Source organism: Mytilinidion resinicola (genome assembly GCF_010093595.1).
Source record: "Mytilinidion resinicola strain CBS 304.34 unplaced genomic scaffold BDZ99scaffold_13, whole genome shotgun sequence".
NCBI lineage: Eukaryota > Fungi > Ascomycota > Dothideomycetes > Mytilinidiales > Mytilinidiaceae > Mytilinidion > Mytilinidion resinicola.
This window is the reverse complement of record NW_022985449.1, coordinates 1139688-1166309: the sequence shown is the minus strand read 5'-3', so window position 1 is coordinate 1166309 and position 26622 is coordinate 1139688. Positions and strand designations below refer to the sequence as shown.

The following is a 26622-nucleotide window of genomic DNA, read 5'->3' as shown; positions in this document are numbered from 1 at the left end:
AGGGCGACGGGCGACGGGAGACGGAGCATTCCGGCCAGAGACGATCGATGGCGGGGAAAAACGAAGTAAATGCTGAAGCACGGTGGCATTGGACTCTGTTGAACTGACCACTCAGCAGCGGTTATACGGCCACGATGCGAGTCGATGCGTGTGCCTGTATATTGCTTTGGCGGCACGAACATGCAGTAAGGCTGACGGACCGCGGGATGACGCACTGGGGATTACCGTTGGCTCCAGTGAATCTAAGCTCGAAGTCCAACGACATCGCATTAGCAATTGCCGCATTGACCGCGCGGTGCATGTCCTGCATGCCTCTCGAGACAGGAAACGCATTGTAGCGGCGGGTGGCCAGCGCAGGAGCAGGACCTGTTCTTATAAGCTGCTGGATTGGAGGACTTGAGAACGGAGCTTGCTGATGCGCGTTTTGAGCTGTCGGACCCCCGCAGATGGTTTCCCAACAGCACGGCTCAGCGGCTACGAAACAGACATGGCACTGGAGCCACACCTCGCATGGTCCCCCTGATGCCGCCATGCTGCCTTCAGTGGTGCTGACGGGTGCAGATGTTCGTGGTGCTGGCCGGGAGTCTGGCCAGCATCCAGACTCGTCCTCTAGAGCATGAGCTGAGAAATGGCGAGATACAAGCAGTAGCTCCAAGGCGATCTCGCTAGCAACGCGCTTGCAGCCCTAGCAGACTTACGGTGAAAAAATAAAATGGAACAAGCCGAAGGTCGCACAGCGTCGGACATGGCATAATTGGATTGCGCAAAATTGAATTTCAAGAACGACATTGGCGAATGTTACGCCGCCAGAAATCGAAAATATGCCAAGCAAACGTTTGCCAACGGCCTCCCAAAGTTTTCCTGTCCGGGTATCGCCGTGATCAAAAGAAGCTCCAGTCAGAAGCCAAGTGTGCAGGAATATTGGAAATAGATTCGACGACCGTATCTGTGCCGCGGCCCAGGCCGCAGCACCAGATTTAGAAACGCTTTCCTAAGTGGCATGATACTTTTGAACGTATGAAAGATGGAACAGATAGAAACTCCAGAGCAGGCCTTCGCCAAGACCAGAGAGCCCAAGATACCACCGTCATGCACCTGTTCACGCCCCCACCTAGCACCAAGCTCTGTACAATTGCAAATGACTACCTAGGAGCCCATGAATTCCGTGAACGTGTCCCCAACACCCAGAACGCCTTCCTCATCATGCAAGAGGGCCAGAGGTGCAGCTCTGCCTAAAGTAGTCTAACGCTCACCATGCGCGCATCCGTAGTCTATCGAATCGTCGCTGACCACCGGTGAGTGGCGCCGTGGCCGTGTAACCCGTCATGCGGCCGCCTCGCTCGCTCACCCAAATAAAAACGAGCCCGGGGTTCGTGTTGTCCTCGACCAAAAAGAGTGTAGGCCTCGATAGATTGGGGAGAACAAGAGCTCGGGCACCAGAAACTGTAGAGTAAGGACTGTGGACGAGGCTGTGGGCCAAGCGCGACGATGGTGTTGCTGTCGAGAATGGGGCGGCGTGCAAACGTGTAAAGCCGCTGGGTGCCCTCGAGGGACGACTTTACACATTGGAATCGTATTGTCGCAGCCTGGTGGCCTAGTGGCTCAAAGAATTACGCATTTCGTGTTCTTCTCGCTGCCGTGCTTTCCTCGTGAGCCGCCGGCACGTTGCCCGTTTCGACCGTATCTGGCTGCGTCGCGATTACCGTAACCATCTCCTCGAGTTTTCCTGTCCGATTTGTCTGCCCGCGACGACTTGTGGCCCTGGCCAAAAGACTGTTGGCGTTGTCGCCTCAGCTGCCGCACGACATCGTAGAAGGCCTTCTCAACATTCACGCAATTCTTCGCGGAAGCCTCCACAAAGTCGCATCCCAGCTCGCGAGCGAGCGCGCTGCCTTCCTGGGTCGAGACTTCACGTTCTGTCACCCTGTCGCACTTGTTACCCACTAGCATGACAGGCGCCGGGCCGAAAGCAGACCCGTTCGATGATGCGCTCAGTGGCGAGCCGGGGTATGTTGGTGATCCGGATAGCGATGATTCTTTAACCCGCTGAATTTGGTGGTGAAATTTTTGGATGCGTGCGAAGGACGACCGAGACGAGATGCTATAGACCAGCACAAAGCCCTCGCCGTCCCGTATCCACTGGTCTCTCAGCGCGATGTATTCTTCTTGGCCTGCCGTGTCAAGCACTTCCAGCATGCATGACTGGGAATCAATCTGCACTTGCTTGCGGTACGAGTCCTCGATGGTCGGGTCGTATGTTTCGACAAAGTGGTTCAGGCATAGCTAGAAATACAATCAGCGGTTGGCATTTGGCAGGTGTGGAGGGGGCCCACCTGGATGGTCAAAGCTGTCTTCCCGACGCCACCGTCCCCGAGCACCACGAGCTTGTACAAAGTCATTTTCCCCGCCATGATGGAGAGGTGTTCGTCCGGAGACTGCTATGCTGCTTTCGAGTCGTGGGAAAGATGCGAACCAGACGTCTGGAAAAGGTGTTGAACTGATGGGCCAGCACCGAGTATATGGGCAGATCGGCCAGCACAGATAGCTGAAGTGACGCAAGCCGCAGCAAGATCCCACAGCCACGTAGTTACAGGCGACCTTGCACGGGTACGCAGAGCAGCTGATCAGGCTTTCTCAGACTGCCAGCTGGCCGGTGGTGGGCGAAAGGGATAATGCAAAACACGAAGGCAGTACGTGGCGGTCGTCCAAAACGTGTGTGGCAGAGAGAGCACAAGGTGTGCGTGCTGCAACGGCGACGTGCGGCTAGACGTAGTCGACTCAGGATCGATCTGGGTTCGACGTAGGACTGAGGTAAAAGTGGGAGCCGACTCGAGACGAGACGGGAGGTAGCACAGGATGCAGTGCACCACGCAGGACTGAGAAGCGACGGGAAAGCGGGGCGGGCCAGCAGCAACAGAAGTAGGAGGAGAGAGAAGAAGGGCGAGCGAGCACAGCAGAGCGGATTGGCGTCAATGAGCGGAGTGGAGTGAGACGGGCAGAGGATGGTGTTGGAGAGTCGAGGTGGTGGAGCGGCGGTGGATGGCCCGAAGGAGGGCGCGAGACGTCGTGCGGATCGCTTCCTGGCACGTGTTTCCACGTGAAGAGCCGTTTGCTGAGCAGTGCGCACGGCGCGGATATCGTCAGTGCAAGCAGTATCGCTGCAACAGCTCCTTCAGCGGCGTGGGAGGGGACGGGCTGCGTGGGGGACGTGTCTGGTTTGGAGAGGGGGAAGAGAAGAAGCAAATCGGCAAGATAGCTGGCCTTGGAAAGAGGAGAGGGCTCGACGAGCGGGCTCTGATGCACTATTGGACGAATGGACGGGCCCTCGATTTTCGGCTGGTCTGCACCCAACGCCCCGAGTGCGTCGCTGGGCACCACGCCTGCGCATCTCAAACGCCCCCGAGTCCCCGTCTGCATGTCCCCGACGTCCAAGCTGTCTGCCAGCCTTTGCCGTGGTAGGACCCATAGCCGAGTGGTCTCGTTGTTTCTGCCTCACCACCTCCCTTGGCGGCACCCCGATTTGACGCCGCTCTGCGCCCTCTCGAGCCTTCCCGCTGCACTCTCGCTCTTTTGTATTGTGCTATGACGCAACCGGGCCGCCTGCTTGAGACTCTGCGTCTTTCCAGGGACGTGGCGCCCATGCTGCCTGAGACCGCGACCTGCCCCATGAAGCTAACGTCCACCCACGCCGCCAGCACGCACCACAGCTTCAAGGCCGTCCAAGGAGGTTTCTGAGTCCTAAATTCTGCGACTGTGGGCCTCCCTGGACTGCTGCTGGTACTCCTGTTGCATCGAAGCCAGCGCCGGGGAGGGGGGCGCTGCTGGGGAGAGTTTGGAAACTGACAGCGCTGACCATGCACAAGTCAGTATGCGCAGATGGGCCAATTTACGCTTCAACGGAGCATCGCCAGTGGTGTCTCTGATGTGAGATATCCAATAAAGTCTACTGTGCGTCCAGCCAGTAGGCTGCTGGCTATATACGCTCAAATAGAGGGGTCGTATATCGTATGGTAGCCTCAGTCTCGACGCCGTGGACCCAGCTCTTTTCCTCGGTCACTAAGGGGAAGTGAATAGACAGTAGAGAGAATTAGCAAAGTCCAAAGCGATCGCCCTTCTGGGGCAGCTTGTTACCTTTACCGTGTTGAGCTTGGATGTACTACGGCCTTTCTTTACGTCCGGTGAACATAGCGCTAAACTGAGTCGATCCTGGTATACCTCTTTTCTGGACTAGTACTTAGCCGACTTGAAGATTGATTGGCCAGAACGTTGCTATTTCCCCCTAAAGGCGCCCGGAGTTGCTCCCTTATACGGTAAGTCTGTGGCTTATTATTAGAGAGTGACCACCGGACGTAAAGAGAGGCTGTAAGCGAGTACGCTTACTAACTAGCGTTTGGCACACGTGATCCGCGCTGGCCCTCGAAAGACCTCAAGATCGACTGCCGTACCGCTTGGTAACATTCCTCAAGCAGTTGCTAATTTCGTCTAGTACCGTGGTACTGTGCCTCTCCTGTGGGCCATCTAAAATGCACGCAGTACCATAATCGCTTTCACTCGCACAGTGGGCTCGCGTTGGTTGTTATTCGGACCTCCCTGGCCGCCCTACAGACTCCAGACTCCCAGCAATTGCGTCGTGACAGCAGGACGGGTCGACGACTAGCTGCTCCTGCGTTCTAGACGTACTGGCGGTTCCACACACAAACGCAGAGTCAGATACAGAGTCAAATCGCAGTCTCGCCCGACAACACCTCCTCCAGTCCGCGCCTGATTCAAGCCCTTGAGTCGCTGGCCGCCCCGCTCGCGGCACCATCAAGGTCCTTGTCCAGGCATCTGAGCAGCCTTGTAGCCGACGCCGGTGCCCAGCACGGCTGCAGACATGGCCACACTCATCGAGCACTGCATCCGCTGCTCTGGTGCCCTTGTTGCTGGGTCTGCTCCACAGCCGGCCGCAGCCTGGTTGACGAGAGAGGCTGTGTTTCGCGAGCGCCCGACGGCTGTGTCCCGAATCGCCCTTCCCCACAGCTGCAGAGGCCGTCTCCAGGGGCACGGTCTAATTTGACTGTGAGTTCTACCGAATCACTCTGGCATCCGTCTGAACAGCCTCACGCCGTGGTGCCAAAGTCAATATCACGGCTCGGTAGATGTGAGCCGTGGCATTCCATTCGTCGTATCAGCATCTTTGTCTTACTTCTTTTTTGCATCACGAAACAAAAAGACCTCGCGCACGCCTTCCATGGCGCACCACAGCTTCGCACGGAACGGATCGTGATAACCCCCTGAGAATTTGTCGCCGGTTTTTGCCGCGGCGCCAGGCCTTGCAGGTCGTGACGGTGCAGCCGCCTTTTGTATGTATGTCTGTCCCTACTGGGTAGTTGTGCGGTTAGGAGGCAGCGCAACGCCGCACTATGTCGATACGGCACGACTCGCTGGCACGACTCTCGAGCACACCTCGCTGGCACTCGGCGATGCTACGGTTGACTTCGAGCGGCCTCCCTCGCGCACAGGAGGAAGCACGGCAGGACGGCAAGGCTGACCCAGCCAGCAAAATGCCGTCTGGCCGCAGCGGCGAAGTTCACGGACCGGGTGCGGTATGGCGAGCAGCGGCGCCCCACACGGCCGTAGAATCGGCGGGATCACCTTAACCTGTGCCCGGGACAGCGCTACTGTAGGAGGGCGCCAGCACGATTCAGCATGTGCACCGAACTCTCTCCACGGGCCGCCCTCCCCATCCGTAGCTGATTCGTAAAACAGCAGCCCGGTCCCCGCCGGCGCTGTGAGCTCGTGCCTCTGCCACCGCTGCGGGAGCGCGGCGAGCTTCCGAATGCATGAGACGTGAGCCGTCGATTGTAGGCCTGTCTAGCGCGCCGACGGGCGCCGACCGGCTGTGTCTGGGTGATGGCCAGGATTCTAGAATGATTCGATGGCTGGAGCTTGGAGAGTGGTGTTGATATCTTGGTTCTGCTGGCGTATCGAGCAACACCAGAGCCTCGCGATAGTGGGGGTGGTGATGAGCGAAATGCATTCACCATTCGAAACAACCCCAGACACCACCCTTGGACGGAAGGATGCAGAAGAGCACTGTGCCTTCTGGAGACAAGCCACGGCATGTTCCCCTCCCGTCGACTGTGCACGTTTCCAAGACTCACCTCACACAAACGCTGGTCGCGGCTATCAAGACCCGCAGCCTCCCCTGCTGCTGCTGCTGCGGAGAAGAGCAGAGTCGTCTCCAAACACGTCCCTTGTCTGCTAAGAAAGGTGCCCGTGCCCGGTACCTCATCCGCCGTTGCAGGCCCTGCTGCCTCAAAGTATCAATACAAGCTCCACGCCATGCCAACAAACCATACATAAGTACATGAGCCTACACAAATGCGGGTTAAGGAGCGAACAGCTCACGCATGCAGCACGCCAAGTGGCCCCCGCAGCACACGATGAACACGTGAAGATAGTGGGGCGCCGGCTCGACGAGTACTGGAGGACTCGATTGTTAAACGAAAGTGTGTGTGCTGCAGTGCTTGCACGCCAAAAAAAAAAAAAAAAAACCGGCAATCTACCACGGCACTTGGGGCTTAACAAAAGTGGCACTCAGCAAGCCGCGGGGTGGGTGTTAACATGTACCTGTACCTATGCCACTGCTTGGAGAGTTTCAATGTATTCAAGCGGAATGGAAGATGTTCACCTTGGGCTATGTGAAAAGTCGCTGAAGCCATCCAAGCACTGGCAGACGGGTGTACACCCAGAAGAGGGCTTTGCGAGTGTACCACGGCACCATTGTGCCGCTCCCTGCGAGGACAGCCTGTAGTCGACACACATTGTAGATCGAAGTTATGCACCAGTAGCGCGAGCAATATACTTTGGAGCTTGAAAGTCTCCCGGCGACGTCGTCAATTGCAGTGTTCCGGCCGGCCGGTCTGACGTACCTCAACACCTCACTAAAAGGTTTACGGAGGAGCTCGCTTTTAGTTGATGCATAGCTAAAACCACATAACCATTGCATCAACCTCCAGGACCTACCACGAGGCCAAAAAAATTGCGGGAAAGCGCTCTACGCTTCTTGAGTATACATTTCTCTATTCTTATATCTAGATTATCTTGCATTCGAGAGTGTAGGTGCAGTGCACGGAAGTTGAGAGCATCTTGGCGTTATGCAACACTAAAAACGAGCTCCTTCGTAATGAAATGGTGGAATGATTTGCGTAGTTTACCCGGCTACCTCAAACGGCATTAACCTGCAGCTTTGTGAATGGACTTGTGCACGACTCTCAAGCGGGAGGCGGCCCGTTGCGACAGGGACGCTGAGATGAAAGAATTGAGCCGGCAGCACCAAGCCCGGCAGCAAGACGCAAGTGAGACACCCGTTTTGCGGCTCCGACTATTCTACCCCCCCCTTGACTTGTCATACTTTGCGGCCCGCACCAGCACCTATCATAAACACCACAGCACGCCCAAACCGTTAGAGTGGGGTACTCACCACTCCTGGTCCACGTTCCACGATCAGCGATATGACAGGCAGGAGGCGGGCTGCGTGGCACAGCACGGGCTTGAACCAGTTCCGCAGTCCCAACCACACGGTCACCAATCCCAACCATGGTAATTTTCAAGATTAAAATCCTTCGATGAGTCTGACACCACAATCTGCTCACAGCTTTGCCTTCACCCTCGCCTCGGGAGCTCTGTGCTTCTCGCTCCCCTTGTGCGTGAAATACTCCCTGATCTTGGCCCGGGCCACCTCGACGGCATCGATGTCTTCAATCGTCGTCGGAACCTGCACTTCCTTCGCAAACTCATCATGCGTTGCGTTCTCCACCAGCTCCCGGAGCACCCGCCGTAGCGTCTTCCCGCTCCTTGTCTTTGGGATCATGCCCTTGCCCTGTATCATGCCCCCCAAGCTCGCAATTGCGCCAATCTGCTCGCGGACCTTCTGCTGGACCTCCTTGAAGAGCTTATCGTCAGGCACGGCTGGGTGAGGGTGGTGGTGCGTGGATAGCGTTACAAACGCAAAGGGAAGGTGACCTTTCAGTGCGTCTGGAATGCCAACTACTGCGCATTCTGCGATATCAGGATGCGAAGTCACCGCTTGCTCAATGGCACCTAAAAAACCGTTAACGACAGAGCCTCGAGTCATGCTGGCCTTCATGTGAATGCTTGCCTGTGCTGAACCGGTGAGCCGCAACGTTAATGATGTCGTCTGACCGCGCCATGATGGAAATGTAACCGTCCTCGTCGATCATGCCCGCGTCACCTGTATCGAGCCATTTACCATTGAACCTTTTGAGGTAGCCGCGGTAGAATCGATCTTCGTCTTCCCAAAGCGTCGTGAAAGCTGTTGGAGCCAGAGGGATCGCCATCACAATATTTCCCATGGTCCCGCGCTTGACCTCATTCCCCTCGTCGTCAACAACGCGCACGTCGAATCCCGGCATCGCCTTCCCAGCCGAGCCCGGCCTGATGGGCAGCGGAGCATGGCGGTGATTGCTGGTAAAATCCTTTCCCGCGCCCGCGCTCAAAGCTATTCCGGAAATGGGACTGCCTGATTCCGAGGACCACCAGTTGTCCACGACGACGGCGCCACCCGCACAATGTCTTTTAAGTAATTCTCCATACATCTGGACGATGCTTGGCTCGCTGCGTTCGCCGGCTAGGAACAGTGCTCGCAGTGTCCGGAGACCGCCTCGACTTCCGTAGATTTGCTCGAAGTAATCATTGTCGCCATCGTCTCTTCGGATTGCGCGTAGAGCCGTTGGCGCGGTAAACATAGTGGTGACTTTGTATTCTTCTATGATCCGCCAGAAGGTACTGGCGTCTGGCGTGCCAACGGGTTTGCCTTCGAATAAGACAGTCGTCGCACCAGCGAGGAGTGGAGCATATAAAACTAAGTGCTTAGTTTAGTAATGTTCTTGCAAAGAGTAGAGCCAGAGAAAGTAGGTCACTTACTGTAAGAATGGCCTACTACCCAGCCAATATCGGACGCACAGAACATCACGTCGCCAGGCCCGTGAACGCCTAAGAGATACTTGATCGAGAAGTTCAGTCCAACGGCGTGTCCGCCGACCTCCCGTACAACGCCCTTAGGCAGTCCAGTCGTTCCTAGTTATCTCGTTAAACTCCCAATATCAAATCCCACAGAAATCACTCACCACTGGTATAAATGATATAAAGGCCATCCGAGCTCTTTACGGGCACAGCGGCAGCCTTCAAACCCCTGTTCCTTGCACTCTTTACCAGCCTGTTCCAATTCCTCTCGCCGGTTTCTCTGCTGATAGGGTCCCATCGAAGCTGTTCGCGCTGCCAGATGATGATCTTTTGAGGTTTGAAGCTACTTTTCTCAATAGCTTCTCGGATGAGTCCCTTGTATGGCATCGGGGGTTTGCTTCCGTCAATGCCACACGAAGCCGTCATGATTGCTTTTGGCCTGGAGGCTTCCATTCGTTGGGCTAGGGATGGCGGGGAGAAGCCGCCGAAAACCACCGCGTGTATCGCTCCAAGCCTAGCAATGGCTAGCATAGCGAACAATGCCGCTGGGATCATTGGCACTGGAAAGGTTTATCAGTATGCATACCATGGCACGGTGTATCGAAGTAGGACGTACTGTAGATGAGAACCACGTCACGTTTCTTCACGCCCTCCTCTCTCAATACTCCGGCAAGTGTTTCCACTTCATGGAGAAGCTCCTTGTACGTGTACTGCTCCTTGAGGCCGGTCACGGGACTATCCCAGCAGATAGCAACTTTATCGCCATTGCCGTTAATAACGTGTCGGTCAACGCAGTTGTATGTCGTTGAAATCTTCCCGCCTGGGAACCAGCTCCAATGATCATGCGTGACGCCGCTCTTGAGTTTCTTCGTAGTTCGCTGGAACGCCTTTTCGGGTTTCTGATGCCATTCCAGCTGGCTCGCCTGCCGGCTCCAGAACTCCTCTGGGTTCTTCAATGAGTCCTGGTAGACTTCGTCCTGAATATGCTGCGCCATGGTGCACCAATCGAAGTCAACTTGTCGTAGGTAGCTTTATTCAATGATCTGGGCACGAGGTTGATGAAAGCGAGAGGGAGCAAGGGCTTCAAAGAGAAAGAAGACGCGGCGTGTTATGAAGTGACGTCGGCAAAACACTCGGACCAACGGCAGTCACGCCTCCGAGGGGTGACGCTCTGGATCGGGGCTACGGTTGAGGCTGATGATGTCCCAATTGAAGCTTGCCCCGCAGGCCCGGACGTCGGCCCCAGATTTCGGTTAACTAACGCGACATAGGGAACGTGATCTTATTGGAACAGAGCGCTGGGAGATGGACTAGGTCGGGGTGCCGAGTATCGCCTTGGCCAGAACATCAGGTCATGAAACCTTGGAATGTGGAAGCTTGTCCCTAAGGACGAGGTTCTAATACGAAGCATTGTGCTTTCTTGAGGTAGCCGAGGTTAAGATGGCGACGGATCTATTGAAGTGGAGTAGTATACATTTATAGATCATGAAGCCATTGCCTCATCGTATATACAAACTAGACTTGCTTGCTCGCCGATGCTCCAAACTCAAGTGATGCGTGAAAATGACTCCATCGCGGTCGCTCAAAATGTCGTCGATCAATCAGGACATAGTCCAGCCGTTTGAACTCGTTATAGCTCCACAGCCAAAGGGAAATCGACATGGCTTCTGATGCATCCACCATTCATACAGCAGACTTGGCCCTCGCTGCCAATCTGAGCCTGTGCTTCTCCATAGCCTCTTCGATCTTCGTCTTCCGCCATGTGCATTCGTCCGCGAACTCGCATATTCGACACTTGAACGCCTCTTCTATGTCAACTCCCTTAGCTTCTCGCTCCCCTTTCCACCATTTCATCTCTTCGCCCACGTATTTTTGCAGCACCGCGGTATCATACGCGAATAGTTCGCTCCCAATAATATCTCCAGTCTTGGACCATCGAAACTCGGCATGCAGGACGTCGCTGATCGAAGCTGATCCAGACATTGCGAGACTGAACTCGGTCATCATCAGGCTCCAGAGAGCTGTGAGGTTGTTGTAGGTCTTGAGCTCGTGGTAGAATTCCCGGGATACGTCGGAAAGATCGTCGGTCGATGGAATATTCTCCTTCCAGGAGTCGAGGTCTTCGATCTCCTCGATGAAAGCAGGTGTAAACGGTTTCAAAGGTGTCAAACTGTATCGAGAAAAGATAACATCCGCAGGAACAGTATTAGCTGCTAGGGCGTCAAGCAGCATCCGATAGAGCATCAGCTGGTAGAATGTCGGACGAAGAGACACGCCTTTAGGCATGTATTTGCTACCGCGGGTTTTGACGTCGGTAACATACACCTTGCGCTCTGGAAACGGGTTCCCTAGCCATGGGCCGGACTCTTGGCTGGGTGAGTTGGTATTATGGAGGAAATCCGCGATAGATGTCTGATTGGACGGAAGGGCTGCCTTCGCACCATTCTCAGCCTCTGCCTTGGATTTCTCCAGCTTCTCCTCGAAATCTGGGTCCGGGCAAGAGTACGAGATCTCATCGATAATGCCGTTGACAATCTGCCCGTCTATCACACCCCATATCTCCAGTTCGCGAGTCATTCCGGTAAGCCTTAGAGTACGAAGCCCTTGTATAACGTTCCAGATCTTGAGACCCCACACATCTTCCTTAGTTTTTGGTCGCACTTGGACAATCTCATGAACCTGCTCTTCTAGCACCTTGTGTACCGCAGACCCTTGTTTCATCGCAGGAGTAGCCTTTTTGCGCCCAAACTTTGACAGATTGTACCAGTACTGCAATTCACACCATGCCGGCGAGACCAAATCGGTCACCGAAAGAGGCTTCTTGGGTTTCGTCCGGAACCTCTGAAGAGGGGAACGGGTGTCTTCAACTTCGGGGTTCGACTCGGGCTCCACTAATACAGCACGTTGAGGTCCAGGCGACTCTTCTCGCGCCACTAAATGCTATCAGCATGTCAGTTCGGAACGATAGATAAGGATAGTGAGGTAGAAAGAGACAGGTCTCACCACCGAAAGACGTGCGCGAGTGCTCTGCGTATTCGATCTCGACAGAAGGGCTGCGCAGTTGACGCCGACGCAAGTCTTCTTCCAGCACATTCGCCCCATACTTCGGAGATGTGGCCTTATCCCGGCGGCCTTTTGGCATAACAAGATCGCGCGTGGGCAAAGTAATGGCTTCATCTTCTATGCTTTCGACAACGAACCGCTTGGGCGCGTTGGCCTCGAGCTCAGAGAGCAGTTCGCTGAGAGTGCTTTCGTCTTCCGTGTCGAAGTCGGATCCATAGTCGCTCTGCGAGCCCTTCGTTAAAACTGTCGCCGCGGAGAGAGCCATGCCATGCTGGTCGTTGGTGTTGAGGAGTGGGCGTCATTCATCCCAGGACGCGATCTCGCGTTGGTTGCGGGCTGTTAGTTCCACGCACGACAACGCATGACTTCGAGTCTGCAATTACCGTTTCCAATCAGAAGCATGTAGACCTCGAAAGCAACGCATATCATTACGCATTTAGACTACTTCGAAATTAATTCTACAGCCTCCTCAAAAGAAGGAATTTCATCCGCCCGCTGCGCTGGCCCTCCCCATTTCACCTTCCCCTCTCCATCCACAGCAAAGCTCCCAGAAGTCTGCCATCTTGAGCCGCTCTCCGTAGGCCTATTCCAGATATTCTCCTCCTTTCCCAAGCGATAGACCGACCACAGACCAGCGGGATTCAGCACATGCATAAAGCTCGAAACCCCAAGCCCCCACCGCCCGAACAGCTCTCTATCTGGATCCACAATGACATTGACCCTATCGGCGCCGCCTACAGCGTTCAGCCATTTATCCGTAGATTCCTGGTCACTGTGTGAAACTGCGATGAATCGCATATCGGGATGAGCTTCTGCGGTCTTGCGCAGGGAGATGAAGGTCTTTTCCGCAACTGTAGGACGTCAGGGCAGCCATCGCATTACTATCATCCGCATTCGCACTCACAAGGACAACCGCAATGTCTCAAGAAAGTCACGACTGTCGGTTTGCCACCGGAGCTTAGGATTGGCAGTCGATCCGTAGACGGAGCCTGCTGCCCTGGGGCTGGCACTGGACTAATTTCCACCTTGGTAGGAGACCACCACGACTTGAGTTCTTGTTGGAAAGTCATTCTCGTAGTATATGGAAGGATGTTTATGAATACATGCTACAGGTTTCTCGCCTGATGAACACGAGGTCCATCGTTCGAGATTGTCAACGTCATAGCGGGGTGCTAGATCCAGCACCAGCCCTTAGGCCGAGGAAGTTAATGCTTTAGAGTAGTATTTCTCCGTCATCCTATAAGAAGCGCGAACTAGTCCAGGCAATTACTCTCTTCTCATACATTACGATCTCTCAAAAAGACTACTCTTCTTTCGCGTCTTCAACTTACAGTACTTCCAAAGTCTATGTGCACCTTGTCCGCAGCTATCGCGTTGATTCTAGAAATCTGCAGAGCCTCGCCAAAGGTCTGGGCACAGTCAACTTACAACCGTGGAAGATGCTATGGCACGTTCTTGAAGTTTTTAGAAGATGTAAAGTCCCTTAGAGCTTGGATCAGAGAACTTACACATGCAGACAGTCGGCCTGCTTGCCGCTGTTGTGGTGCGTCAGCGGCTCATCATAGATCGAGACAAGATGAAAAAGACAGCGTGCTCAATTTGTGTCCTAGTACTGTATTCATTCTAGTTAGCACTTCGCCACAAGCTATCACCAACATAGCGGATCGCAGCCCTTTACAACGAAGACGACTAGACGAGAAACTTCGAAAGCACAGGAGCAGTTCGATCCTGTGTAGGAGACAAATAGCGAACTTCCAGGCCTGTAGGCGATTTGCTAAGACGTAGATGGAGGATTTCTATACATGGTAAGAAAATCTCATGAGTATTCGCCCGTTAGCCTAGACCCATGTCTTACTATCAGAAATTCTACTATGACGCCTCTAACTCATCCGTCACTTAAGCTTAAGCCCGCTTTTTTTTACCATCATGACTTAGACTTCCTCCCGCCGCTTCACGAACTCCGTACACCTTCGACTTCACAGCTTCCTGTACACTATTATATATAAGAAGCAAAAGTAATCGATCCTTTCCTGTGACCAGCTGTGAAACCTTTGATAAATTTTCCAGAGTGTGACAGCACGTTCCAAGAGGTTCTGATCGATATCTGAGCTGGAGCTCCACCATCTTCCGCCCTGCATCAAAACGTGGGATCAATGACATTTATGACTCATACTGGGAGGCGCAAGTAAGACATTCGACCCTTCGCATTATAGGCCACATGGTACGGTGGGTGGCAAAGGTATATGACTCTAAGATGTTGCGTGGAGTTGAGGGAACAGGCGCGTCACAGGATACAATTGTCTTGAAATATTGCTTCTTTAATTGAACTTGAAGAGGGCATGGGCAAATGGGGCTTGGATAGTTGAGCGTGTTACTACAACAGCTGCGACTATAATGAGCGGAAAGACGAGTTCATGATGAGTCAAGGAGGGCAGATTGCGACCGGGCGGCTCAGTTGCAATGACTAAAGACTTTTCATTAAGTGGCCAAAGTCAAGAGTAGTCACAGTTGCATAGAGAAAAGAGTATGTTGAATGACTTTCGTCATGATTGACCAGTGTAGACTGATGTGCACTGATTATGGGTAATGTACATCGCATAACCATTTGGAAACACCCTCAGGTGAACCATGAAAGACCCATAACCCCAGAGCCGTCGTTGATGAACCTCAAACCCAAACGCCAAAAGAATCCCCAACCATTGCCATCACCGTGAGGCCCTGTCTAGTTGATCGAGAGAAGTTGCCGACAGAGACAAAGGTAGACGGTCATCGAGAAACCATCTATCCGCGCTCGCCACGGAGACGACGAGCAAGCTGAATGTCCTTGCTCTGGATGGTGACACGCTTGGCGTGGATGGCGCAAAGGTTGGTGTCCTCGAAGAGGGAGACGAGGTAAGCCTCAACGGACTCCTGGAGAGCGCCGATAGCCGAAGACTGGAAGCGAAGATCGCTCTTGAAGTCCTGGGCGATTTCGCGGACCAGACGCTGGAATGGGAGCTTGCGGATCAGGAGCTCGGTGGACTTCTGGTAGCGACGGATCTCACGGAGAGCGACGGTTCCTGTGTGGTTGTTAGATGGATGTTCAAGTGAGGAAATGACGACGAGGAAACATACCGGGCTTGTAGCGGTGAGGCTTCTTGACACCACCGGTAGACGGGGCGGACTTGCGAGCGGCCTTGGAGGCAAGCTGCTTGCGGGGGGCTTTGCCACCGGTCGACTTGCCTGAGTAGAGTTAGCGATGATGTTTTGATGAAGTCGTGAAGTGGGTGAGGCTAAGCCAAGTGCAGACGCGTCGTGGTGGTGAGCCGCCCAGCCAAGTGGCGCGACCGGCGACGACGATGCGAACGACCGTACAGAGCGAGGCGATGAGGAATGTGAAAATGTGAGGGTAGACTTACGGGCTGTCTGCTTGGTACGAGCCATCTCGGATGTTGATGAGAGCTGTAGAGATGGGGTGTGGTGTTGAGTTGATGGATTGGTGTTGTGGAGTTGGTGGTTGGTGGATGATGATGGAAGAAAGAGGAGCGAGGTGGGCAGGCGGGCTACTTATGGGCAGGGCGGGGCGGCAGCTGCCTGCTGGATCACAGCTTGTTGTGATTCTTAGCGCGTTTCCAGGCGGGCCGTGGCAGCGCTGGAAAGCGCGCGCAGGAACATCAAAACTCGGGCAGGCGACTTTGCCTGCGCACGGCCGTTGTTGCAACTTCGATACGCGAGGGGCCAGCCGGCCAGCGGTGATCCGAAGTTGATCCGCCGTGGCCCTCGCCTCTTCAAGTACGGCCCTCCCGCCGCTCTTCCAACACCATCAGCTCCACAACATCCAGCGCTCTCCACAACCAACTCCATCACCATCCAACCACTTCAAGTCTCTACGACTCCTCAATCCACACTACCTCTATCATCATGACTGGACGTGAGTATTCCCTCTGCATCGCGATTTCTTTGTCGCGTCTCCCCTCGCTCACCACAACAATACTGACGCGTCTCACAGGCGGCAAAGGTGGCAAGGGTCTCGGAAAGGGCGGAGCCAAGCGTCACCGCAAGATTCTTCGCGACAACATCCAGGGCATAACCAAGCCTGCCATCCGTCGTCTCGCGCGTCGTGGCGGTGTCAAGCGTATCTCAGCCAGTATGTCTTCTGCACTCCAGCTTCTGCCTGCATCTTCTAACAGCCTCCCCAGTGATCTACGAAGAGACCCGCGGTGTTCTCAAGACCTTCCTCGAGGGTGTCATTCGCGATGCTGTCACCTACACTGAGCACGCGAAGCGCAAGACGGTTACTTCTCTCGATGTCGTCTACGCTCTGAAGCGACAGGGCCGCACCCTGTACGGTTTCGGTGGTTGATTGCTTTCTCTTCATGTTTTCAATGTTATGACTTGCCTGCCTTCGGGTCCAAGGCGGAGCTGGATGGGTTGGGTCAATGGGGATTTGCTAGCCTGCTGTATCATAGGCTTTGGAGTTTTCGGGGCGGGATCATGGAACAATGATACCAAATAATCCATCATCCGCTTGCCACATCAACATCTGTTCTCTGCTTGTGATTCATGTCTTGCTTGTCTGTGATTGCATCTTAGTGAACGCGTCTAAATCACAACATCGCGTCGCGTTTTCATCGTGAAGCCGTGCGTTGAGGTCCGTGTGAGTATTAGGCGTTTGGGCTCTGGCAATCAACGCGCAGAGACCTCGTTATGATCTATGGTAATGTCCTAAAGCAGTCAAGAGCGTTCGAGGAATTACCGTGCCCTTTCCCTTTCTAATTCTTCCTATCGCCGTTCGCCGCCAAGACTTGATGTTGAGATCACGTGCACCTCTCGTACGGCCCGACCGCAACCTTCCCGACAGGCGTCACCAGCACGTCAACTGAAGATCCGATGGTGAAACAGCCATTGCCAGTCACAGATGTTTTCAGGTCTTCGTGATGCCTGAACGACGAGCAGCAACAGCTAGCCGCATCCGGCACAGGCGAAACAACGACCGCTAGAAACGGAATGGCAGTCGAAACACCAGCATCAACGTTACATCAAGTAGCAGTCGCTGCTGGACAAAGGCAGTCGCTATCTCTAGGTCAAGTACGCTTCAACATGGTGGGCAGGAATGCTCTCTCGCAATGTCAACAGTTTTTCCAGTCTTCCAATCGTTTTGAATTGTATTATTCATCATTGTTACAGCTTCAAGAAGTGTGAGTTCACCACCAGAAAATTCAAGCTGGCCTTGAAATACTAGCGACGAGCTTCCTATCCACCTTGCAGCCCTCCAGACTGATGTCCGAGGACTGCAACTAGGTCCTCCTACCCCTCCTCTGCCCCACTGCGCCGGTTCCGGACTACGTCGGGTATTTATAGCCCAGCATGGTCAACATCATAAAGGAACGGCGGGCTCGCGCGATCGACATCGACCTCAGATCTGTCATTCCACTCTCAAGTCCCAAAATCATCAACGTCAGCATGGTCCTCCCGCGTGCCCCAAAGGCTCTTTTCTTCGATGTCTTCGGTACCTGCGTTGATTGGCGCACCACCGTCACGGATGCCCTCGAACTTGGTTCGCATCGCGCGTTGGATTCGGCTGAGAAGTCGCTTTCGAGCGCTGTCCGCCTCAAGGCATCCGACATGACATACGAAGATTGGGGCAAGCTTGCTCAAGAATGGCGCAACACGTACAAGCGTTTCACGAAATCGCTAGCCGACGACCCCTCGCTCCACTGGAAAACTATCGACGACCATCACCTGGACTCAATACGGGAGCTCTTGGTAGATTGGAAGCTCGAAGGCTTGTGGGGAGACGAGGAGGTTCGAGCCTTGAGCCTGGTCTGGCACAGGCTCAACCCGTGGCTGGATTCCGCGCCTGGTATCACGGCGCTCAACAAGCTGTTCCAGACGGCGACGCTCAGCAACGGCAACTTCAGCCTCCTAAACGATCTCACCGCCCATGCTCAGATGAAGTTCACGCATATCTTCAGCGCAGAGCTCTTCGGTGCCTACAAGCCGTCCCCGACAGTCTATCTTGGTGCTGCGTCCGCCCTTCATCTGCAGCCTTCCGACTGCGCCATGGTAGCTGCCCATCTGGGAGATCTCAAAGCTGCAAAGTCGCATGGGATGCAGGTCATCTACATCGAGAGGCCCCGGGAAGAGGATTGGAGCAAGGACGAGGTTGAGCAGGCGAAGAGGGATGGCTGGGTCGATCTATGGGTAACCAGTGAGGAGGACGGCTTCCTTACTATGGCGCAGAAGCTTGGAGTCAAGCTGGATGAAGAGATGTTGAAGGGTTTCCGTGCGCATTCGGATCCAAATTAGTGCGGCGTGTTGCCAGAGCTCTTTCGCTAGTGTTCATCATTCTTGTAGCTCCGCTGGGACGGAGCTGAGCATAGACTGTATAGACTCTTTTATTGCTTAGAGTTCTCTGTTAAGTCTTCACAGGCTTTGGCATTCTATAGATTTTGTCACTTCGAAATTGTGTTTGACTCCTCCATGTGGGTTTCGTGATTTTCGGATATATATGCTTGGCCAACACTCGATAGAAAATACACCTCCGGGAACTATATCAATGCCTTCGTCGTACTTGTCCATTGTCATCTCGGCCATCTTGACTGTTCTAGTGCCTAGCCGTTGACTTAATCCTTACTCTCTTCCCCGAGTCCCGCGAAACCACCTTCGAGTGAGACCACAACACACTCCATTTATATTATCCGAAGCCATACAGCTGTAAAACCCTTCTGGATAGCTACTGGTACGCTACAGACAACATTTGTACACTTTGAAGTGCAGCCATCCTTTTCCATCTCAATAACAAACTGAAACTAAATATTATTCAAGTAAATCAATACATGATAAACAGTAAAGACATCGAAAGTGCCAGATTTATACCAACCCCCCCCAAAAAGATACTACAAGCACCTAGTAACCAGACCCATCTGCTCGCTAAGTATCTGAGCTTTGTGGTGGTCCAATAATGAACACTAAAGGGGTCAAAATGAGGCTTGGCACGGGCTTCATGAGGCTTCATTTGAAAATCATGGGCGTAAATAATTTTCCTCGGGAAAAGCAACACACGGATCTAATAGATCAAAATTTAAAGTTCTATATAAAGTGTACAGTATTAATTAGGAAGGCTTGTGGTGGCTATGGTTTTCAAATAGCTTTGGTTGTTGAAAATTTGGTGGCTTGGCGGGGGTTTGCGAGGGTTAATTTGAAAACATGGCGTCAACAAGGTATTTATGAGCAAGAAAAATCGGTCACTGAGTATGGGTGGGATACGAGGAGTATATCGATATGTAGTTAATACATACAAGTGCGCTGTAGCGAGTATCATTTTCAAAGAGAATAAAAAAGTGATGGTCGAGTAGACGCTTGGACCATCAGCGCGACCAAGAGAGATCAAGACGCACATTCGATCCACAGCACAACGAGCACGAAGAGCGTGTTACAGCAAAGATCGGACAAAATATTCTATGCCTAAAAGGTCTTAAAACAGAATCCTGATCACAGGAAATCGTGGAGCACCAAAATGGGACCACCTTCCAAACTCCACCCATAAAGTACACAGTCTTCCGATATAATACAGTCCTCACAAGAAAACACACGCACACGCACCCCACGGCGCACTCCTCTTACCCCAACGCCCACTCCACCATCCTACCACCGTCCTCCTCCTCACTCGTCGAACCGCCAACTCCTTCTTCCTACACGGCGGCTCCGGCTCTAGCACCACCAACACTTCTTTTGAATCTACCTCATCAATATAATCTAATCGAACAGACTCCCTTCGTTTCTCATACATATTCCACTGCACCCTCAGCAGGATCTTCCGCTCTAGCAGCGCCGACCTAACGCCTAGTTTGCGCGCGCGGTCCCACAGCGCCACCGTCTCCTCGAGCTCTGCCTTCGCGCACGGCGGGCAGTTGCACAGGAGAGGCGAGAGGTCATAGCGGCCGGTGGAGTCGCAGAAGCCCGCCTCCGGGCCGTCCGTGGTGTAGTACGTGCCGCAGGTGATGCAGGTGCGATACGGTTGGAGGGTGGTGGAGGAGGAGCGGTCACTGGGGGCTGTATTGGGAGGATGGGGGCATTGGGTTTACCTGAACGGCTGCAGATACATAGGAGATTGAGGTGGTGAAGAGTGGGTTGTGGGTTGAGTTGCAGGCGGTACCTACTTCCAGCGCAGGTGGCCGGGCATCGAAGATGCTGGATATGAGGTTGATTGAAGAGTATCTGGAGGTGGGTTTGAGATATAGGTACGTAGAGGGAAGCAGACCATGGGGTTCTATCTGGGCTTGCTCTTTGAGGTACCTGAAGTTAGCATGTCATCGAGATTAAGGGCCATATGTATATAGACCCAGCACATCGGGATCATTACAAAAGCTAGTCAGTGTGGCGGCTCGTCTGCTCATGACATGATTAATGTGCAGCCGTGGCTTCGGTTGCCCACATCGGATAGAAGAAAACTGGAGGATACTCCGAGAGCTTGGCGCAGCAAACATTGCGCTAGATATTGATGAAAGCTGGGGATAAAGTTATTCTTTGTTCGTAGCGGAAGTTTTCCGGAGGCCCAAGCGCATTGCGTGATGAAGGCACTATTCTGGCAAGGCACACAAGTTGAGATGAAAGGAAAGAGGTGATGTACGGGGATAAGGTACATAGAAGTTCTTTGTGATACGGAGCAAGATCCGTTTCAGAGCCATCTGGCGTCGAGAAGCCTTCTAGAAAAGAGCAATGGAAGACGCATAGCGAAGCCCATTTGAAATTGGTGTGAAAGAATGTCGACTTATTGTACGCTATGATTTACCTAGGGACTTCCTGATCTTCACTCTGCAATGTGCTCATAAGTCCGTCATGAATGGCTTCGAAAGCCAACTGCAAGTGGCTCCGGACGTAAGAGAAGCCGTCAATTCTGGCCTGATGGCAAGGCGTAGGGACCATAGCCTGGTCGTGGGAATTGAGGAGAGCCATCCGCGTTCCAAGAGAACTTCTGTGCTCGAATTGTTCTCGCAGACCACCCGTTCGTGGGATCCTGCATCCCGTGATAGACGATCTAGTCTTCGTTACCGTCAGGGCTTGTCGTGAAGCTTGCATGGCCCACGCCATAGGCACCTTCGAGGGCGTTTTGATAGAAAACGCAGCCCTCATTATGCTTCTTCCAGTCTTATAATATCGAAAGTTAGCTACGGTCTTACTTCCGCGGCAAATTTGAAGGCGTAATTACCTTGCACATTCATTGGATCGTCACCAATCAGCTCGAGTTGCCCCAGACAGTAGTTCCTATTGTCGGAGCGGGCTGCAGAGTAGATAACAAAGGTTTGGCCGGTCTTGGGATTAGTGAGTTGCTCTGGCCCTTCATTGGAAGCCAAGCGATTATTGAAGGGCCTTCCATAGGGCGTTTTCTCCCAGGGGTTAGATGGCACGCTGATGATTTGCCTCTCCGAAAAATTGGAGCTCACTGTCCATGGATTGGACATCTTTCTACCTATTAGTACAAACCTAGAGTGCCTCGGACATGTCTATACATACCTTTGTGATACACAAATTGGCTTTATTTCGGTTAGCATGTCGGCAAGACCGATAATGAAGACCCTAGAAGCTTTTACGTACCCGGCCAAGCATCATATTGATGATACCAACAGCTGTAGATATGATAGAGACCCGTAGAGTGCTGGAAGTAGGTGCCATCAATTGCAAATTGATCGTACGTGTTCAGCTGGCTCTTGAGAGCGAAGTCTGCAGCCCAAGGATCGGACCCGGAGCCCTCTAACACATACATTCTATGAAATACGGCAGGACAATTCATGTCGCAATACATGTCGACTTCAGGCGGTGGCGAGTCCCCATTGGGATCTGCCGTAAAGATGACATACCACCTGCCATCGATCTGGTGGATTTCTGGGGCCCACAAGTCGGTCGAATAATTCAGGCCTTCGGGAGGTTTGAAGAGAAGCTTTGCATCGGCGTTCTTCCAGTCTGTGAGTCCCCGACTTCGGAGTAGGGTGATGTTGTCATTGGTAGTGTAAGTCATGTAGTAATAATCATCGTGTCGAATCACCCATCTTGGTAGACGTTAGTAGATTGAGAAGACGTTAGTCTGTAGACAGGAGTCGAATTAATGACTGATGAGAATGTCCTTACGGGTCTGCGCCGGTGTCAAATATGGGATTCGTGAAGGATCTAGTGGTATTGGTACCATTTACCCGGCTACTGGCGAGGCTGAGAAGTAAAGCGAAGAGAACATAAACCGATGCCGCGGTCATCTTGCAGATTGAAAATATGAAATGATAGAGAACATGAAGGCAGATGGAATATATTTCATCGATTTTAGGGATCTACATAAGACTGGAAGACACGGGGATCTTTCCCCGGTTGCGTGATGTTACATCTTCTCCGCACGTTAGCCCTTGGACGGAGGAAGATGCACCGGAAATCCTCAATTGGCACGAGACGCGGCACATGAGTCGCGAGAAACAAGTAGCACGGCCATTGCTGCATGACCGAGTCGTTTTCATGTAGCATCAACGGCAGGTGGTGATGTTTTGAAGCGCCCTGAGCCTGAGGGAAGAGGCGTCCGAGGTGCAGGTTAAGAATATCGACGCTAGCCTAATATGGAGCATTTCCAGGGAACTTCTTCAACAAGATGGCATTTACTGAAGTCGTTCAGAAATATCGAGTCGCGTTTTTAATTTAAGATCCGTGAGGGTGGCTCGTACATCCTCATTTCAATTATCTACGTACCACTCACAAATTATCCAACTGCATCTACACATCTTGGCCATTGCAGCGCGGACCTCACCACCTCCGGCAACGCCACCAATTCTGCCCACGAACCTCCCTCCACTCCCGCACCATGAACAACCAGCAGTTTCGCCGCCTGGTGCTCGACACACCAGCCCGAGCCCAAAATGGCGCCAGCAGCCCACCAAACAGAGCTGGAGCGACGCCCGGCGCAGCGCTGGGCTCGCGGGCCCGCTCCAGCATTCCCATGACACCGTAGGTCCTCCATCTAACCCCTCCACTGCTGTAAACATACTGACAGACATATGACAGACGCTCCGTCCGAGGCTCCGTCAACAACGAATTCGCGCGCCAGCTCGCCGAGCGAAACTCAGGCGGCAAGACCCAGAAGAAGTTCCGCTCCTCGGCCGCGCCCAAGGGCTACAAGCTGGCGGCGGGCTATCGAGACCGTACCAAAGACCGCGTAGATGACGAAGACGATGATAGGGCGAAACGAATCAAGGCGCTGGACGAGCAGCTGAAGGAGGGGGTGATTGACCGGCCTACTTACGAGCACATGGTTGGGGAAATTACTGGTGGAGATATCAGCGCCACACATTTGGTTAAGGGATTGGATCATAAATTACTGGAGAGGGTCATGAGGGGCGAAGATGTGCTTAGCGGAGCGCCGCCGGCGAAGGCTGAGCCGGAACCTGACGTGGATGATGAGTTTGAGCAGCTGGAAGAGAAGGAGGTGGCGCCGCTCGTGAGGGAGAAGGCGGAGAGGCTGCCAGACGAGATGCCGCCACCGCCGCTGCCAGTTGCTGGCGTCAAGAGGTCTCGTGACGCTATTCTGGCTGAGCTTAAGGCTCAGAGGAAGGCTGCTGCGGAGGCGGCAGCGGCTGAATATGAGAAGAAGTATCCAACATTGGACACGGGATTCCAGAGGGTGTCAGAGAACATGGATAAAACTAGGGTTGAGATCGATAAGAAGGGCAGGGAGGTTCTTATAATCACAGATGAGCATGGCAAGGAGAAGCGAATGGTTCGTAAGGCAAAAGTGGCAGAGAATGGAGATGAATCGGTGCCTAGCAAACCTATGCGAACGCTGGATCACGGTATAAAAGTCCCAGAGAAACCGGCTGCGCCACCTGAGCCCGAAGAAGACTCGGATGAGGACATCTTCGAGGGTGTTGGCGCCGATTACAACCCCCTGGCAGGACTGGACGAGGAGGACGATTCCTCGTCAGACGAAGAAGGCGAAGCGCAACCTTCGAAGAAAGCGAAAGCTTCTTCAGCATCTACTGAGCCGGAAGGAGTACCGGAAATCCAGCCGGAGTCATCAGCTTCTCTACCATCGAACCCTTCAGCTCCATCACTAGATACTGCGGCAACGCCTCCACCTCCACCACGTCCTGCTCCTCGCCGCGACTACTTCGCCAGCTCTTCCACCGCAAAAGCACCAGAGCTTACATCCGAAAAACCTGCAATCGACCCTGCGATCCTAGCAGCCCTTAATAAGGTTCAAACCATGGACCCCGAATCCGCACTCATCAACACAGAAGAAGATATGCGCCTTAAGAAGCGAGCTGCTATGCTCGGCGGCGCTGATCGAGATCTGGAGGATATAGACATGGGCTTCGGCTCCAGCCGATTTGACGATGCAGAAGAGTTGGAGGCCGACAAGCGAATCAAATTGTTCGAATGGAAAGGTGCTGAAGCTGGTGATGACGAGGATGGCGACGGAAAGAAGGGTGATAAGAAGAGGAAGCGCGGTCCCAAGAAGAGAAAGGGGGACAAGAATAGTGCGACTGATGTGCTTAATGTTATGAAGATACAGAAGGAGAGCAAGACCAAGGCGCTGGGCTGATCAGAGGGGGTTTGAATGATTGCGCGGATATCACATACGCTACAGCGCGTTTTGGAATGGGGATGCAGGTGGGTTACTCTGGAAATAGGGCTTTGCCGCATTCAAATCCTGGCCGTCGAGGGGAACAAGGTCTCATAAAGGAGTAGTTCATTTGCTACCAACTCCTACCCGTGAAACTATTATCACAATAAGGTAGAAACTACACAGTAGTAGCAATTGCTCCATTCCACGTTGCTTGCTCATCTAGTTCGCAAAAGTGCTCCATTGTCCATGTATGCTAAGACTGCCCTCAAACCAACTCCGAAGTGACATTGGAGAACTCGCCCTTCTCCAGCTTCGTCTTCCAGAATATCGGGTTCGTATCGCTGAAGCCGTGCTTGACCCATCCATCCTCCTTCACATGATACAGGTTGATGTAGCCTCCCGAGTAGGCGTCCCTGTGGGTGGCGGCGAGAATGCTTCGTCGGCCCAGCTCTAGCGCGGCCTCGTCGCTCAGATCGTAGCTGTATTCAGCGTCCAGCACGCCATAGGCAAATGTCTGACCGGAGCCAACGCAGAAGAGGTTTCCAGCGAGGCGTGTGCCGTCGCTATCGATGTAGTAGAGGGCTGGGCCTTCCTGGGGCGTTACACCAGCACACATGGTGCCCTAGAAGATTCGTCAGCATCGATATATTCTCAGATAAGGTAGAGGAGCCGTACCATGCTCAAGCCCATCCCCTTGTACGAGTAGACTAAGTTGGCGAGGATCTTGGAGGCCGCGGCCACGGAAATACGGCGCTTGTGTCGGAGTTCGTGTAGACGGCACTGCATGCCTAGATATGCCAGCCAGTATTGGCAGTCCTGTTCATACAATCAGCCCTGATATCCCGCTGAGGTTTCCCCTAATGCGAGAGGTAGTCTTACAGCCGCACCACCAGCCATGGTTCCGAGCAAGCAGTTGTTGATCTCAATGACCTTCTTCACCGTCTGACTAGCTATCCAATTTCCAGCCGTAGCTCTCGAGTCCGTCGCAACGATAATGCCACCCTTGAACCTGAATGCTAGGGTGGTCGTGCCGTGAGCGATCTTGATGGGGCAGTTTGGGTTGGAGAAGTCGTCCGTCATTGATCGAAGCCAGGCTGATGACTATTAGGGTTATTCCAGTTAGCAAAAATCTTGATTGACGGTAAAGATACCTTGGATATCACGTACCTGAGCTACTGGAGGTAGCGCAAACTTCAGCGACAGCGACGGCGCAACCTGTGATAGCTCCTGTTGTTCATCCTGCGAGTAGCCCTCGTTTTCGAACGCCGGGCGGCTGTACTGGGTGACGAGTGTGTCCATCTTTGGTATGTGAAGCTCGAGGATGGAAGTGAAGAGAGTATTTGGCGATCCAAGTGAGAGGTGTTGATGTGGTGGGTTCGGGGGCTTGCTGGAGAGAGCTTCAAGAGGTGTCGCGCGTTAGGCACGCATCGCTGCGTCAAGCGCCAAGGATACGGAGAACTCCACGTGAGTTGCTTAAGGCAAGATGAGAATCGGATTATTTTCGAGCTGAAGTTTGGAAGTGCATCAAACGGGAGGCGTGAGCACATAATTCACAGCTAGAAGGTGACGAAGATGTTGTGGGACTTTCTTTCTGCCCTTTCGAGGTCTCCAAAATAGCTATCTATCCAACTCATCAAGAGCAAAAGACAATCTCTCTGATTCTCGCGTCCCGTAATCTAGCATGCATTCAAGACTGTGATGACTACCATGGAGGAGCTTAGCAGCACTTTCCTGAGATGGTTTCGAAGATAGATCTGTTTAGCAATGCATATTCAGATGAAGTTGACGATGAGCTTCACAGCTTCACGACGACGGCTATCACCACTACTCCCACGTCATCAGCGACGGCAGATGAAGCTCTCCTCAACCTTCAGAACGTCAGACGCTGGTGATCTGCAGTGTCGTTCCCTCAATCACTAGCAGAAAATGAGGCTAGGAGGCCAAACTCTTCTTCGATCTCCCGCACAAGGCGAGAAAATCAATGAAAAGACAATCAACAAGACTGCGAGCCA

General features: G+C 53.2%; 11 protein-coding genes across 11 annotated transcripts; 3 read left to right on the top strand and 8 right to left on the bottom strand.

Moving 5' to 3' along the window:
• Positions 1 to 1419: 1419 nt before the first annotated feature.
• On the bottom strand, positions 1420 to 2594 carry BDZ99DRAFT_70632 (ras-2). Its single transcript, XM_033728835.1, has 2 exons — positions 2334 to 2594; positions 1420 to 2283 (listed from the first exon to the last, which is right to left on the bottom strand). The coding sequence occupies exons 1-2, from the start codon at positions 2409 to 2411 to the stop codon at positions 1603 to 1605; spliced, it is 759 nt and encodes a 252-aa protein (XP_033574946.1). The 5' UTR covers positions 2412 to 2594; the 3' UTR covers positions 1420 to 1602.
• Positions 2595 to 7633: 5039 nt separating this feature from the next.
• BDZ99DRAFT_391319 (acetyl-CoA synthetase-like protein) lies at positions 7634 to 9962 on the bottom strand (the record flags this gene model as incomplete). The annotated part of the gene is given in 5 exon segments (XM_033715724.1): positions 7634 to 8085; positions 8105 to 8866; positions 8929 to 9081; positions 9132 to 9527; positions 9584 to 9962. The coding sequence occupies 5 exon segments, from the start codon at positions 9960 to 9962 to the stop codon at positions 7634 to 7636; spliced, it is 2142 nt and encodes a 713-aa protein (XP_033574945.1).
• Positions 9963 to 10385: 423 nt separating this feature from the next.
• Positions 10386 to 12332, bottom strand: BDZ99DRAFT_464877 (uncharacterized protein). The gene is made up of 2 exons (XM_033720429.1): positions 11971 to 12332; positions 10386 to 11907 (listed from the first exon to the last, which is right to left on the bottom strand). Exons 1-2 carry the CDS (start codon positions 12067 to 12069, stop codon positions 10651 to 10653), a joined length of 1356 nt encoding a protein of 451 aa, XP_033574944.1. The 5' UTR covers positions 12070 to 12332; the 3' UTR covers positions 10386 to 10650.
• Positions 12333 to 12471: 139 nt separating this feature from the next.
• Positions 12472 to 13476, bottom strand: BDZ99DRAFT_510065 (uncharacterized protein; the record flags this gene model as incomplete). Its single annotated transcript, XM_033724445.1, has 2 exons — positions 12935 to 13476; positions 12472 to 12881 (listed from the first exon to the last, which is right to left on the bottom strand). Exons 1-2 carry the CDS (start codon positions 13098 to 13100, stop codon positions 12472 to 12474), a joined length of 576 nt encoding a protein of 191 aa, XP_033574943.1. The 5' UTR covers positions 13101 to 13476.
• A 1335-nt stretch (positions 13477 to 14811) lies between these two features.
• On the bottom strand, positions 14812 to 15453 carry BDZ99DRAFT_522580 (histone-fold-containing protein; the record flags this gene model as incomplete). The annotated part of the gene is made up of 3 exons (XM_033725712.1): positions 14812 to 15089; positions 15145 to 15252; positions 15429 to 15453. The coding sequence occupies 3 exons, from the start codon at positions 15451 to 15453 to the stop codon at positions 14812 to 14814; spliced, it is 411 nt and encodes a 136-aa protein (XP_033574942.1).
• A 477-nt stretch (positions 15454 to 15930) lies between these two features.
• BDZ99DRAFT_522579 (histone-fold-containing protein) lies at positions 15931 to 16372 on the top strand (the record flags this gene model as incomplete). The annotated part of the gene is made up of 3 exons (XM_033725711.1): positions 15931 to 15940; positions 16019 to 16156; positions 16209 to 16372. 3 exons carry the CDS (start codon positions 15931 to 15933, stop codon positions 16370 to 16372), a joined length of 312 nt encoding a protein of 103 aa, XP_033574941.1.
• A 938-nt stretch (positions 16373 to 17310) lies between these two features.
• Positions 17311 to 18557, top strand: BDZ99DRAFT_464874 (haloacid dehalogenase). The gene has a single exon (XM_033720428.1). The coding sequence runs from the start codon at positions 17377 to 17379 to the stop codon at positions 18316 to 18318; it is 942 nt and encodes a 313-aa protein (XP_033574940.1). The 5' UTR covers positions 17311 to 17376; the 3' UTR covers positions 18319 to 18557.
• A 946-nt stretch (positions 18558 to 19503) lies between these two features.
• BDZ99DRAFT_500251 (uncharacterized protein) lies at positions 19504 to 20513 on the bottom strand (the record flags this gene model as incomplete). The annotated part of the gene is made up of 3 exons (XM_033723708.1): positions 20097 to 20513; positions 19609 to 20057; positions 19504 to 19568 (listed from the first exon to the last, which is right to left on the bottom strand). The coding sequence occupies exons 1-3, from the start codon at positions 20114 to 20116 to the stop codon at positions 19504 to 19506; spliced, it is 534 nt and encodes a 177-aa protein (XP_033574939.1). The 5' UTR covers positions 20117 to 20513.
• A 389-nt stretch (positions 20514 to 20902) lies between these two features.
• On the bottom strand, positions 20903 to 22261 carry BDZ99DRAFT_510062 (putative xylan 1,4-beta-Xylosidase; the record flags this gene model as incomplete). Its single annotated transcript, XM_033724444.1, has 5 exons — positions 21607 to 22261; positions 21526 to 21545; positions 21221 to 21473; positions 21098 to 21159; positions 20903 to 21049 (listed from the first exon to the last, which is right to left on the bottom strand). The coding sequence occupies exons 1-5, from the start codon at positions 22025 to 22027 to the stop codon at positions 20903 to 20905; spliced, it is 903 nt and encodes a 300-aa protein (XP_033574938.1). The 5' UTR covers positions 22028 to 22261.
• A 421-nt stretch (positions 22262 to 22682) lies between these two features.
• On the top strand, positions 22683 to 24731 carry BDZ99DRAFT_70196 (uncharacterized protein). Its single transcript, XM_033728834.1, has 2 exons — positions 22683 to 22992; positions 23050 to 24731. Exons 1-2 carry the CDS (start codon positions 22850 to 22852, stop codon positions 24584 to 24586), a joined length of 1680 nt encoding a protein of 559 aa, XP_033574937.1. The 5' UTR covers positions 22683 to 22849; the 3' UTR covers positions 24587 to 24731.
• On the bottom strand, positions 24458 to 26069 carry BDZ99DRAFT_447034 (N-terminal nucleophile aminohydrolase). The gene is made up of 4 exons (XM_033717988.1): positions 25778 to 26069; positions 25490 to 25711; positions 25286 to 25426; positions 24458 to 25232 (listed from the first exon to the last, which is right to left on the bottom strand). Exons 1-4 carry the CDS (start codon positions 25907 to 25909, stop codon positions 24876 to 24878), a joined length of 852 nt encoding a protein of 283 aa, XP_033574936.1. The 5' UTR covers positions 25910 to 26069; the 3' UTR covers positions 24458 to 24875.
• Between the last annotated feature and the right edge of the window lie 553 nt (positions 26070 to 26622).

Bases quoted from the DNA above. Each gene is read 5' to 3' on its own strand.
- BDZ99DRAFT_70632 (XM_033728835.1), bottom strand. From the start codon at position 2,411: ATGGCGGGGAAAATGACTTTGTACAAGCTCGTGGTGCTCGGGGACGGT. The intron at 2,284-2,333 runs GTGGGCCCCCTC...TTGTATTTCTAG, and splicing joins AGACAGCTTTGACCATCCAG to CTATGCCTGAACCACTTTGT.
- BDZ99DRAFT_464874 (XM_033720428.1), top strand. From the start codon at position 17,377: ATGGTCAACATCATAAAGGAACGGCGGGCTCGCGCGATCGACATCGAC.
- BDZ99DRAFT_447034 (XM_033717988.1), bottom strand. From the start codon at position 25,909: ATGGACACACTCGTCACCCAGTACAGCCGCCCGGCGTTCGAAAACGAG. The intron at 25,712-25,777 runs GTACGTGATATC...TAACCCTAATAG, and splicing joins CGCTACCTCCAGTAGCTCAG to TCATCAGCCTGGCTTCGATC. The intron at 25,427-25,489 runs GTAAGACTACCT...TTGTATGAACAG, and splicing joins CCATGGCTGGTGGTGCGGCT to GACTGCCAATACTGGCTGGC.
- BDZ99DRAFT_464877 (XM_033720429.1), bottom strand. From the start codon at position 12,069: ATGGGGCGAATGTGCTGGAAGAAGACTTGCGTCGGCGTCAACTGCGCA. The intron at 11,908-11,970 runs GTGAGACCTGTC...ACATGCTGATAG, and splicing joins CTCGCGCACGTCTTTCGGTG to CATTTAGTGGCGCGAGAAGA.
- BDZ99DRAFT_70196 (XM_033728834.1), top strand. From the start codon at position 22,850: ATGAACAACCAGCAGTTTCGCCGCCTGGTGCTCGACACACCAGCCCGA. The intron at 22,993-23,049 runs GTAGGTCCTCCA...GACATATGACAG, and splicing joins TCCAGCATTCCCATGACACC to ACGCTCCGTCCGAGGCTCCG.